Below are 11,642 nucleotides of genomic sequence, written 5' to 3'. Positions count from 1 at the left end.
GCGGGGCGGAAGAAGACGTGGGCTTCGGGAGGAAGGCGGAAGCGATGGCGGCGGAAGCGATGGCGGAGGTTAAGTGGGAGCCGGCGGGACTGCTGTCGGCCCCGGGGAGCGGCCTTGACTGGGGTGAGCGCGGTGGTGGTGGTGGCGGGCTGGGGGTCGGGACCTGGGGCCGGGCGGTGGGGAGCTGCCCGTCGGAGAGCTGCCCGCCGGAGCTGAGGCCGCTGTCTGTCCCGCAGAGGCGGTGCTGGGCGAGGAGCTGAGCGAGGAGCTGAGCGAGCTGCTGGGCGCCGCGGAGGCTCGGCGGGCCACGAGGGACGAGCCCGAGGTGAGTACCGGACGGGGCGGAGAGAGGCCGGGCCGTGTAGCTCCCAGGGCCCGGCTGGGGGGTTGGTGACGCCGACGGGGGATCCCCGGGAGCAGCGCCGTGGTGCCGTAGCGGCTGTCTGGTAGGAAACGCTCCTGCTGCTCGATGAATCGCCGGTGGCATACAGGCCTTCGCGCGGTCGCCCCTGCCTTAGCTGTTGGGATGCAGAGTTGTCGATTTCTTTATAAGCTGTGGGTACTGAAGCTAGAGATTTAAAAGGCAGGGTTAGAGGAGGGTATTCAAGGTGAAAGCTCGAGGTGCTCTGTCCAGGAAGAGCTGTGTTGTCACTGACCTAACGAAGGTAGACTCCCCCCACAAGTCCGTGCCGATGAGGAGTATGCGTCTGGGTTGCCTGAAAATGTGGAGCGCATCTGCATCCACCAGTGCTGTGCTTTATCACCTTGCCTGTAAGGTGGCTTCTTGTTTCAATGTCTGTTGTAGGACTTTGTGCTAAAACCTTTGCTTGCTGCCCTGTGCATCGATCCCTGTGTTTTTCACTGTCCAGTTGTACACCCTGCTTTTTCTGCCCTCGTGCATTTGCCTCATGGATTCTCCACTCTGTGTTCTTCCTCCTGCCTTTGCTCTGCTCACATCCACCTCCAGCACAGTCCCTGGGTTTTGCAACATAAACCCCAGGCACTAAAAGCATTCCTACAGGTGTTGTAGCACCAGGGGCTGGAGAAAATGTGAGAATTGCCCAATTGTACAAAGGAAATGTGTTGCCTGTTGGCAGGTCAGCATTAGTTACCTGTGTGGAGCCTCATAGAACATAGATCAGGCTGTGGTTTTTGGTTATATTTACTATAAATATTCTCTAGTGAGCTTTGTCTTAGCCTGTAAGTAATCACAGAATGAACCAGATTGGAAAAGACTTCAGAGATAATCAAGTCCAACCTATTACCTAATACCTAACACCTCCTGACAACTAAACCATGGCTCCAAGTGCCACATCCAAGCTTTTTTTGAACACCTTCAGGGATGGTGACTCTACCACCTCCCTGGGCAGCACATTCCACTGGCCAAGTACTCTTTCTGTGAAGGACTTTCTTCTCACCTCAAGCCTAAACTTCCACTGGCACCTCTTGAGACTGTGTCCTCTTGTTCTGTTGCTGGTTGCCTGGGAGAAGAGACCAACTCTGTCTACAACCTCCTTTCAGGTAGTCGAGAGCAATAAGGTCTCCCCTGAGCCTCCTCTTCTCCAGGCTAATAACTAGGCAGTCTGCAGACTGAGCCTCCCTTTATGAGGCAAGTTGACTATGTAAGGAAGGGTACGTTTGTAGGACATATTTAAGCAAGAAAATCCTTGCTCTGTATTTGTATGAGTATAATTTCATATAAGTGCTCATAAAATGTCATGTTTGAGTAGAGAACTGAGACTTACAGATGCATCATCAGAAAAAAGAGCAAAAACCCCCCTGATTGTTACAAAGATCATACAATTAATAATCTGTATTGAATTGTGTGTTGTTTTTTTCTGTTGGAGGAGGAAACTGGCATCCCTGGCTTTAGAAGATGATGATGATGTCAGTTTATTCAAGTGTAGGGAGACCCAATACTTGCTGTTCATCAGATCTTGAGCAGCTCAGTCCTTCTGTTTCTTTTTCCTGCTGGTAAACTGCTGCTGCTGCTTTTGTATGTTGAAGTGCTTTGAGGTGTGATGGTGGAAGGGCATGCAGATGAGGGGGAGGAGGGCAGCAGGTTGCCAAACCTCATGTTTTATATCAGGTGGTTCAATGACTGGACTTAGAACTTTCACTTTGCAAATGACTGATAACAGTGGTGATCTTAAAGTGACATGCTCCTTTCCTACAGGCCTGAGCTCTAAGAGAAGCCTTGTCTTTTCCAGTTGAGATTTGCCCCCTGAAGGGCTTTTCCCTCTATGTGCCTTAAGGCAACTGAAGTGGTCGTTGTGCTGTTTTGTTTTATTTTGTAGAGGTGTGAGAATGTGAATATAATGGCTGATGGTTTCCATCTCTACTGTCTTTTTGTATGGTTTATTTGTTTGTTTTTTTTTTTTTTTTCCTGAACTGTCATTTCAGGACAATGATCTCTGCAACTTTCAGTTTGATTTGGATTTGATGTCTTGGGACTCAGACCTGTGGAATATTACAAGCCATGCTTACACAGGTAAGGAACCTTCTGTATTTTGCAGGAGTGGCTATTCCCCTCAATCCTGCAAGGGTTACAACTTAAGGATAGTGGTAGCTGAGGTGCAACTATCTGATGCCCTGCAGCATTCAGCTCAGCAATGAGAACTCATACTGTGTTTTTGTAGGATGAGGACAGCTGGCAAGGACTATCCTACAGGCTGAGCAGTTTAGTGTCTTTAATCTTGATATGTTTTCTGCTGTGCCTGCTTCGGGTGCTAAGTAGCTGGTGTAGAGCAGTATGTTCTTTACTGATCTTCCATTGCTATGAACTTGGACACTGAAATTTCTCTGTCTGCCTCTTGCAGATGAAAACGTGAAGACAGAGCCCTTATCACCAGCTGCTTCGAGTTGTTCCGTCCCTTCTCCATCCTCTGTGGACTCTCCAGTGCAGAATGTGCCTGTATGTAGACACCTCCACATACCACAGAGAGCAGCAGTGACAAACAAAAGCCCAGTGATTTACTTAGCTGACCAACTTCACAGCATAAGGGAAAGCAGCATAGTTTTCCAAGCCTTGCAAAAACAACTTTCCTTTGGTGATGTTTTCTTTCCTTTCCTGCTGTGACCTGCTCTGAAAAGAATATATTCAATTCTGTCTCCTTAGTTGTGTTTATTAGCCTGGTTACCAAAAAAAAAATTCTTTCTAAAGGCTTTTGAGTCTAGCAGCTGCTGGCCTCTGCCTCCTCTCACTCTGCTGATAGTGAGAAGTACATGTTTCATTTTCAGCACTGCTTAGCATGGAGCAGAATCTAACTGCAAACCAAAACTTTCTCCTGTTTGCTGCAGCAGCAACATGAGGCAACGAAAGGCACTTATGCTCTGAGCTGCTAGTAGACACTTGTGTGTTTCTGAAGCCTTAATCTCGTTGCTTTCTGTCTGCAGGATGATGTGGACTTCAACTGTAGCTCCCAGATGTCTCCTATCTCTCTCTACAGCAAGAGCTGCAGAAGCCCTGCATCCCCTGAAGGAGATGGAGGGAAGAAGCCTGTTGTCAGCATCACTTCTCGGGCAGGTATGGGAGATCAGACAGTGCACCTATTGTCTCACATATCAGTGTTTAACCAACCAGGTTATCTGGTGGTTTCTGACTTCAATTCAGATATGTCTGGGTTTGATGAATACTATAAATGAGTAAAACCATACTAAAAGCCATCTTACAATGGTTCGAATTCTTCATTTCATATTCTCTGGTCCAACTCAGACTCTTTTTTTCCTTTCCTAGCAAACAGTCCTGCGAGGACCCTGAAGAGATGTGGTCAGGCAGCATCCAGGCCTTTGATTCAGCCCAAACCCCTTTTGCCTGCTGTACCTGAAACGAAGGCTAACGTTGGCATCCCAGCTAAAACCATCATTATTCAGACTCTTCCCACGCTTGTGCCACTTCCAAAGCATCAGGCAGTTGTTAACATCCAGCCAGCACCTCCTAAAGGTAGGTGAATTGTCTTGACTGAGCCAGGTCTTGTGGGGGTAAATACTGTGTGTGTTTGGGATGGTTGTTAGAATGAAGTTGGCTTTATTGGGTGAAACAGGAGGGGTAGAAGGAAAGAACAGGGGCCCTAGGTGCTTTGCTAAAGAAAGGTTTAGACTGAGATGATGTCCTTTGCTCCTCTTCCATACAGTGCTGTGAGAAACAGCACTCACTGGGACATAATGTATAATCACACACAGAATCACAGAATGTTAGGGGTTGGAAGGGTAATGGAAGACAGTGGAGCAAAAGAGACTGTGCTGAGCACTGAGAGTTTGAGAGGGAACACTGCTAATTTGGAAGGATCTCTAGGGACCCTTTGCTCTGCCCTGCTTGTGCTGGCAGGTGGTGCATAAGGTGATTACAGTGCTGTGCTGTCATACCCAAAGGAAGATCCAGCAGAATCAGTTAGGATGACTTGAATGAGGCTTGAAAGCTTGAGAGGAGTGATTAAAGCAGCTTTTTTTACCCACACAAAACTCTGCTGCAGGGTGGTAGCAGAAGGAGTTTATCAGTTCTTACCTCATTAAGCAGCATTAAGTAGGATGTTGTGAAATATGCTGAGAGACACGTCAGAGGTTAGAAAAGTTGCTTAATACAGTAGAGAGGTTGCAAGTGATTTTCTATCCACTGATTATTCTTCCTGTAGCCCTCTAAAAGATTTTTTTTAAGTAGTTTATAATCATAGAATGCTCCAGGCCAGAAGAGACCTCCAATGCTCATCCAGTCCAGCCTCCCCACTGTCATCAGGGACATCCCCAACTAGATCAGGCTGCCCAGAGCCCTGTCCAGCTTCACCTTGAATATCTTCAGGGAAGGACCCTCAACTACCTCCCTGGACAACCTGTTCCAGTGTTTCACCACCCTCATAGTGAAGAACTTCTTCCTGATATCTAATCTAAATCTGCCCTTCTCTAGTTTGAAGCCATTGTCCCTCACCCTGTCCCTGGAGGCCTTTGCAAACAGTCTCTCTTCATCCTTCCTGTAGCCCCTTCAGGTACTGCCAGGCTGCTATTAGGTCTCCCTGGACCTCCTCTTCTCCAGGTTGAACATCCCCAGCTCCTTCAGCCTGTCCTTGTAGCAGAGGTGCTCCAACCCCCTGATCATTTTCGTGGCCCTCCTCTGGTCCCTCTCCATCAGCTCCATGTCCTTCCTATACTGAGCCTTCATTTCTAGATCAAAAGCATTATTTTGCTCTTCAGCCGCAGCAGTGTGGGGATCAGCATCACTGAAGTTGTCAGATGCAGTTGCTCCTCCTCACCAGCTGATGGCTGCAGCCTCTTGTGGCTGACTGTGCAGGCACTGTGGCATGCAAGGAAAAGGAGACAAGTACTTCAAGGCATATATCTGGAAATGATTGCAATAGTGAAAACTTTGGCTTCATGACTGTTTGCTCTTCCATCAGGAGTTGAGCCAATGCTGGAGACACTGACATTTGTTCCAACATGCCTGAGATTGTTAGACTGCTCAGAACACAGGTCAGCACAGTCAGCGTGACCTGATTCTTGTTCCTTCTGATGTTCCAGCTGATAAAATACCATCTGGAACAAGGAATGTTGAGAATATGGATTTTTTTTGGGATAGAAGTATAGCACTGTGAAGATCAACTTGTCCTATTCCCTGAAGAGAAGTCAGGAGAGGACTTTCTATGAGGCACTGTAGAGGAAATGCTTTTGGGAAAGTATTTACTTTAAGTTTACTTTAACTGGTGGTGTGTTTAAAAATCCTATCCTCTCACTTCCATAACAAAAGCCACAAGGATCCTTTTCATTAATTAGAATCCCACACACATGACAGATTGGAGCTACCAGTTTGCATTACACTATTCTCTTCAAAGGAGCGTGAAGAATGATGTTTTCACAGCCCCCTTCTAAGAAAGCATGGTCTGAGAGCATCTCGTAGTTGATGCATTAAAGAAAATTGCTGAAATGATCTCATGCTCACCATTTGAGGTGCTTAGAGTGGTGCTAACTTGTGGTGGCTTCAAGATTATCTCGGGGGGAAAAAAAAAAAAAAAAAAGGAGATCTGCTCCTACATCTCATACATAAAAGATTTTGGCAGTAGGTAAATGACTTCATTTCTCACCTTCCAGAAGGGTGGGGAGATGCTGTAATGCATTCCTGTGCTTTTCAGTTGGAATGCTCAGCTGGAATGTGCTGTTTCTGAAAGCTGGCAAGGTCGTCCTGTTACAAAGGATTAGAGGGACACTCATGTGTTTTCAGACAGCAAAATATTAATCAAGCACCTGCCTGAGTTAAGTGTGGTTGTTGGATTGAAATTTCTTGGAAGTGGCTGTCCTTAATTCCATTTGAAACCCTGTCAGAATTACCTCATTTTTTCTGCTGGCTTTTCTTTAAGCTCTGTTCAACCACAAAAATACCACAAAAATGGTTAAGGGAGTGGAACATCTTCCTTACGAGGAGAGACTGAGGGAGCTGAGGCTCTTTAGCTTGGAGAGAAGGAGACAGAGGTGACCTCATTCATGTTTATAAAGAAGTGCAGGGTGAGAGCCAAGAGGATGGAGCCAGGCTCTGCTGGGTGATGCTCAATGACAGCACAAGGGGCAGTGGTGGAAGTTGAGGCATAGGAGGCTCCATGGAAATGGGAGGAAAACTTTTTTACTTGTGAGGATGACAGAGCACTGGAACACTGACAGAGCACTGCCCAGGGGGGTTGTGGAGTCTTCCTCTCTGGAGATATTCAAAACCCACTTGGATGAATTCCTGTGTGACCTGCTCTACGTGACCCTGCTCTGGCAGGGGGCCTGGATCGGATGAGCTTTCGAGGTGCCTTCCAACCCCTAACATTCTGTGATTCTGTGTGAACTTGTGCATAAAGTGTCTTAAATATTAAAAAAAAAAAAAGAAAAAAAAAAGTTGTGGTCTCTCAATATGATTGGAGGCTTTCACTTAAGTTTTGAAAGTGTAGTTTGCATTGTTCTTTCTTGTTCATCTCCTTTCTTTCTTCATGCTGTTTCTGAATTCGTTTGTATCGTGTGAGCCACGTCTGTGTGGTAAGTTTTCCCTTGAATACAGCAATAATATAGGGATGGACAAAAAGGAGGAGGAATATTTTGGTAAGTTCTCTAAGCTCTTTGAAAAAGCTGCTCAAAGGGCATGAAGTGTTAGCAGTACTGAAGCGAGTCATGTTTCTAACAAGTGTTGACTCATTCATTTTGAAGGGCTTTTGGGAGAGAGCTGGATTTATTGGATCCCTTCAATAGGTATAGTTTGGATTTGCAAAGAGAACTAAGGTTTTGATTTATGTTTGGTTTTCATTCCTATGTAGTAGAATTGGATTTGAGATAAACCGTGCAGGGCAGGAGAGGGAGCAAGGGCTGCTGTATCAGTTGCATACAAACACATTTTACAGACTAGACATTAGGAAAAAAAAATTCCCAGCAAGAGTGATCAGGCATTGGAATGTGCTGTCAGGGAGGTGGTGGAGTCCCCAAGCCTGGATGCATTTAAAGGTGGTCTGGATGTGGTGCTTGGGGCCATGATTTAGGGGTGAACCTTGTAGAATAGGGTTCTGGGTTGGACTTGGTGATGCTGAGGGTCTCTTCCAACCTGAATGTTTCTGTGATTCTGTGATTTCATATCAGCTGAATACTTCTGTTGGTTCTTGTGTTCTAGGTCAATCAGTGGTGCTCCCCCAGCCCACTGTGGTACAGTTCCAGGCTTCTGGGGTGCTTCCTGCCTCCCAGCCAGTCATTGCTGTCACTGGAGGGACCACTCCACTGCACAATCACACAGTGAATGTGTTGTCTCCAGCTCCTGGAAATGGCTCAACAAACGGCAAGATACCAGTGACTAAACCTTTGCTTCAAAGCACCACAGCAGCAGCAGGGCTGGATGTAAGTTCTGACTCTGTGATAATAGCTAACAACCAAAGCCTGAAAACAGCTTTCAGCTACCTGCCTGTGGGACATAATAGAATCATAGAATTGTTAGGGTTGAAAAGGGACCCCAAGTATCATCCAGTTCCAACCCTCCTGCCATGGAGAGGGGCACCTCACACTACAGCAGGTTGCTCACAGCCACATCCAGCCTAGCTGCAAAAACCTCCAGGGATGAGGCTTCTACCACCTCCCTGGGCAACCTGTTGCAGTGTCTCACCATCCTCATGGGGAAGAATTTCTTCCTAACATCCAATCTGAATCTTCCTACTTCTACTTTTGTTCCGTTCCCCCCAGTCCTACCACTCCCTGACACCCTAAAAAGTCCCTCCCCAGCTTTCTTGTAGCCCTCTTCAGATACTGGAAGACCACAGTAAGGCCACGTAATAATAATACTAACGGGAGAAACAGGTCACTTCAGAATCTCAGGAAGACACAGCTGTAGTTGGGCTTGTCTGATAGGATTTCTAACAGTAAACTAAGAATTTGACAGCGTGGCAAAGCCCAGGGAGGGACAGCTTGTTGCAGACCAGGTAGGCAAGCATTGTGGCAGAAGACAGGGCTGATCCTTTTTTTATTTCTTTTTCCTTCACTTGTCATCTCAACTGCAAGCTCTCAATGGCTTTCTTACATACAGGGAGATGTGATAGATCTGAATTTTGATTACTGCTAAGCTATTTTTAAATCCATGTAATGAAACCACTCCTTTGCAAAGAGGTGAATCGGAACTGTCAGCAAGAGGCCTGATTCTTTTTCCATCACATTTATCTCCCTAGGTTTTGCTCGTGGTTTTTAGAAGCTTTAGGTATTGAGTTTCATGTGATCCTAGTAAGGCTCCCTTGTGATCATACACTGAGTGAATAGAAAAGGGGGAAGCTCTCAACAGTCATTGCACAAATAAAGTTTTTCCACTGTAGCTCCCAGTAAGCAGTAGATGTAAACAGCTTTTAAGATGCGTGGGGCTTTTTTTCCTCCCTTCAGCTTTGACAACTAGCTGCAAGCTGGGTGTTAACTTGATTTAGTTCCTAGTAGTTTGGAGCTGCTTTAGCTGCATTTTGTTGTGCAAAGGAAAGTGTGGTTGTGGAAAGTACTGAAGCTTCTTGTGTGTGGCTTTTAAACTCTTGTGGTGTCATTCTCCTGTGTGGTATTCCAAGTGCAGTTGCAGTGAGGATCCTGCTGCATCTCGCAGTGTGAGAGAGAAAACACTGGTGTCCATTCACTTGAAATTTTGCAGTAATGTGTGCAAAATTTAAGTCATCTGCTTATTAGCAGCACAGGACACTGTTTCTCAAAGCCTTCTGGCTTCTCTAGATGGATGTTGTGTGGCTTCCTAGCATCGGAAGACTGACACTCGTGCTCCATCTTAAACTTTCCTTACTATTCCTATTTGCGTGGGGGCTGCATTTTTAAATGAAAAAAATTATTTGCTACAAATAATTGAGCAGCCAGAGTGCAGTGGAAGCCTGATCTTGAATTTGCAAGAAGCTAACAAAGTCCTGTCAGTAGGTGGACCAGTTAAGAGCACTGCGTTTTTTAATTGCCTGCTGTGCAAAGCTAAGCTGAAGAGATCTGTCAGCAGTCATTAGATCTGTGACTCCCTGTGAATGAGACTGGCATGGCACCTTGCCATTGTCTGAGTGTAAGGTTTGATTGTCAAAAACTCCCTTATTGTCATCACAACTTATATACACCTCTGTGCCAGTCAGTAGCCAGATGTGTAGCTGCATGGATATCCCTACCTGGGGTTGGTTTAGGGAGACAGTTTCAAGACTCGCTGTCAGCCTATGTGCTGCAGGTCTTACCTGTGTTTATTGAAACATAAAAAAAAACCCAGTTGCAACTGCTTTTGGGCACAGTCTGTGCATGAGCACTGTGGAAAGGAACCAGTATTTCAGGACCCAGCTGGCGCCAGCAGGGTTAAAACATCTTACAGCTGCCTTAGGCACCACATGGCGTTCAGAGCTGCACAGCTGTAGCTGTCATCTGAGCTCTGCAACACGTGCTTTTGTTTGCTAAGCTAAGCAGATGTTGCGGGATGAAAAGAAACACTGCAGGACTTCTTTTGAGCTTAGGAGGGATAAACTGTTAGCTTAACACCCGGGCCTTCCAATGGATTAGACTGAGAAGGCCGATAAGCGTGAGCCCCTGGGTTGTGCTTGTCCTGATGGCACATGGTTAGGCAGCTTGCCAGCCACCAGGCAGTGCCAGGCTTTCAGTGCAGTCACTGATGAGCAACTTCCCACTAGGAAACTGGACAAAAGAAACACTGCCTGAGCAAGCCACTCTTCCACTTGAAGAAAGAGGCTCTTAATTAAAAAAAGGCAAGTTTGCTTTCCTGTCGCAGTTAAATGACATGGAGACACAAACGGTAGGTGTGTGAGGAAATCAAGTGTTCTTGAGTCCTTATAAGGTCTTTCTCTCAGGGAGGTGGTGGAAGCCTCATCCCTGGAGGTTTTTGCAGCCAGGCTGGATGTGGCTGTGAGCAACCTGATGTAGTGTGAGGTGTCCCTGCCCATGGCAGGGGGTTGGAACTGGATGATCCTTAAGGTCCCTTCCAACCCTAACAATTCTGTGATTCTACTCTGTAGTGAGAAAGGACTTAATTCTGCCTCCAGGTTCTTTTGGTTAAAAAAGATTGGAAATTTAGAAGAAATTAGCTGTCAGAAAATTGCTCCAGTGTTAAGTGTGGATTTCTATTAAAGAATCCTCTTTTCTGTGCTGTACATTGGATAATTTTTATATGAGATAAACTCATTAGTCAGGCTGTGTTCTGTTGAGCTGGAGACAAGAAACCCCAAATCTTTGCTGAGAAGAGGGAAAAAAAACACTTGCATAGGTTTTGTATGCCCCATATTGAAGATGCACCTTCAAGGACAGCAGCTTTCTTAAGCTAAGGTAAGAAGCCAGCCAATGTAAAGCTGAAATGTTTTATACTTTGAGCTGTGTACTTTCCCAGTGTGTGTACCAAAAGCTCTGCGGAGTGTGAGAGACATTCCTAAGCCCTTATGCTAGAAATGCAGCTTCTGTGGGAGTGGAGGTTTAAATTTTGCTCAGAACTGAATTTTCTTTGGAAGCCTAAAGTGATGTAACAGTGTTTATTTGTAAAGTGCATGAGACTTTGTAAAGACTCTGAAGGTAGAGGACAATCTGCATCTACTTAGCTCTGCTTGAAGGAAGGTTTTGCAATGAACCTTTCACTTCTCCATATTTAAAACATCTTTGGTGTGTGTTAGTGATGGTGTAGTTTTTAAAGCTGGGAAGCAGAACTTGCATCACCAACTAAGGTTTGATTTTTATTTTTTTTTTTAATGCCACCATTTTCCCTTTAAATTCTGGGAGACTGTCTGGTCTGGAAGTTGCTGTCTTGAGTGGCAAATGAATACACTACAACCTGCAAAGAGAGAGGCTGCAGAAATTAGCAGAGGTGTTTGCTACATTTCATCTGTGCTCAGCACTTCTGTGAAGCAAAGTTTCTGAAGCAGTCTGACATTATAAATTGGTTTCTCTTTCTCTTCTCATTATCAAAATGCTCAAGCAAGTGGCATGGTTATCTTGATGCCAAGCCAGCTATGGAACAATGCCACACTTCCAGGCCCAAGCAGTGCTGTATTATTTCACACATGTAGCTCTTTCCAATTCCTGCACTGAATTAAGGTAGGATCAGGTATGCTTTTGTGACTTATTCCTCAGAAAGAGACAGGTGAGCACTGGAGGGCTGACCAAGGACCTTCAGCTCTTTGAGGGATTGGTAATTAAACTAA

The 11,642-nt window shown here is 45.7% G+C and overlaps 1 protein-coding gene across 1 annotated transcript in view; it reads left to right on the top strand.

Annotated features, from left to right (window-relative positions):
• The first annotated feature begins 44 nt into the window (after positions 1-44).
• The window catches only part of ATF6 (activating transcription factor 6), a 93,528-nt gene continuing 81,930 nt past the window's right edge, over positions 45-11,642 (top strand). The window contains exons 1-7 of the mRNA XM_054384196.1: positions 45-123; positions 237-325; positions 2,404-2,491; positions 2,820-2,914; positions 3,397-3,526; positions 3,737-3,943; positions 7,619-7,839. Coding sequence (XP_054240171.1) covers positions 45-123; positions 237-325; positions 2,404-2,491; positions 2,820-2,914; positions 3,397-3,526; positions 3,737-3,943; positions 7,619-7,839 — 909 coding nt within the window. The remainder of the gene's footprint in view (positions 124-236; positions 326-2,403; positions 2,492-2,819; positions 2,915-3,396; positions 3,527-3,736; positions 3,944-7,618; positions 7,840-11,642) is intronic.

This window comes from Indicator indicator, chromosome 10, assembly GCF_027791375.1.
Source record: "Indicator indicator isolate 239-I01 chromosome 10, UM_Iind_1.1, whole genome shotgun sequence".
NCBI classification, from domain to species: Eukaryota; Metazoa; Chordata; class Aves; order Piciformes; family Indicatoridae; genus Indicator; species Indicator indicator.
The sequence above is the reverse complement of the archived record's forward strand: the minus strand, read 5'-3'. Positions and strand labels throughout refer to the sequence as shown.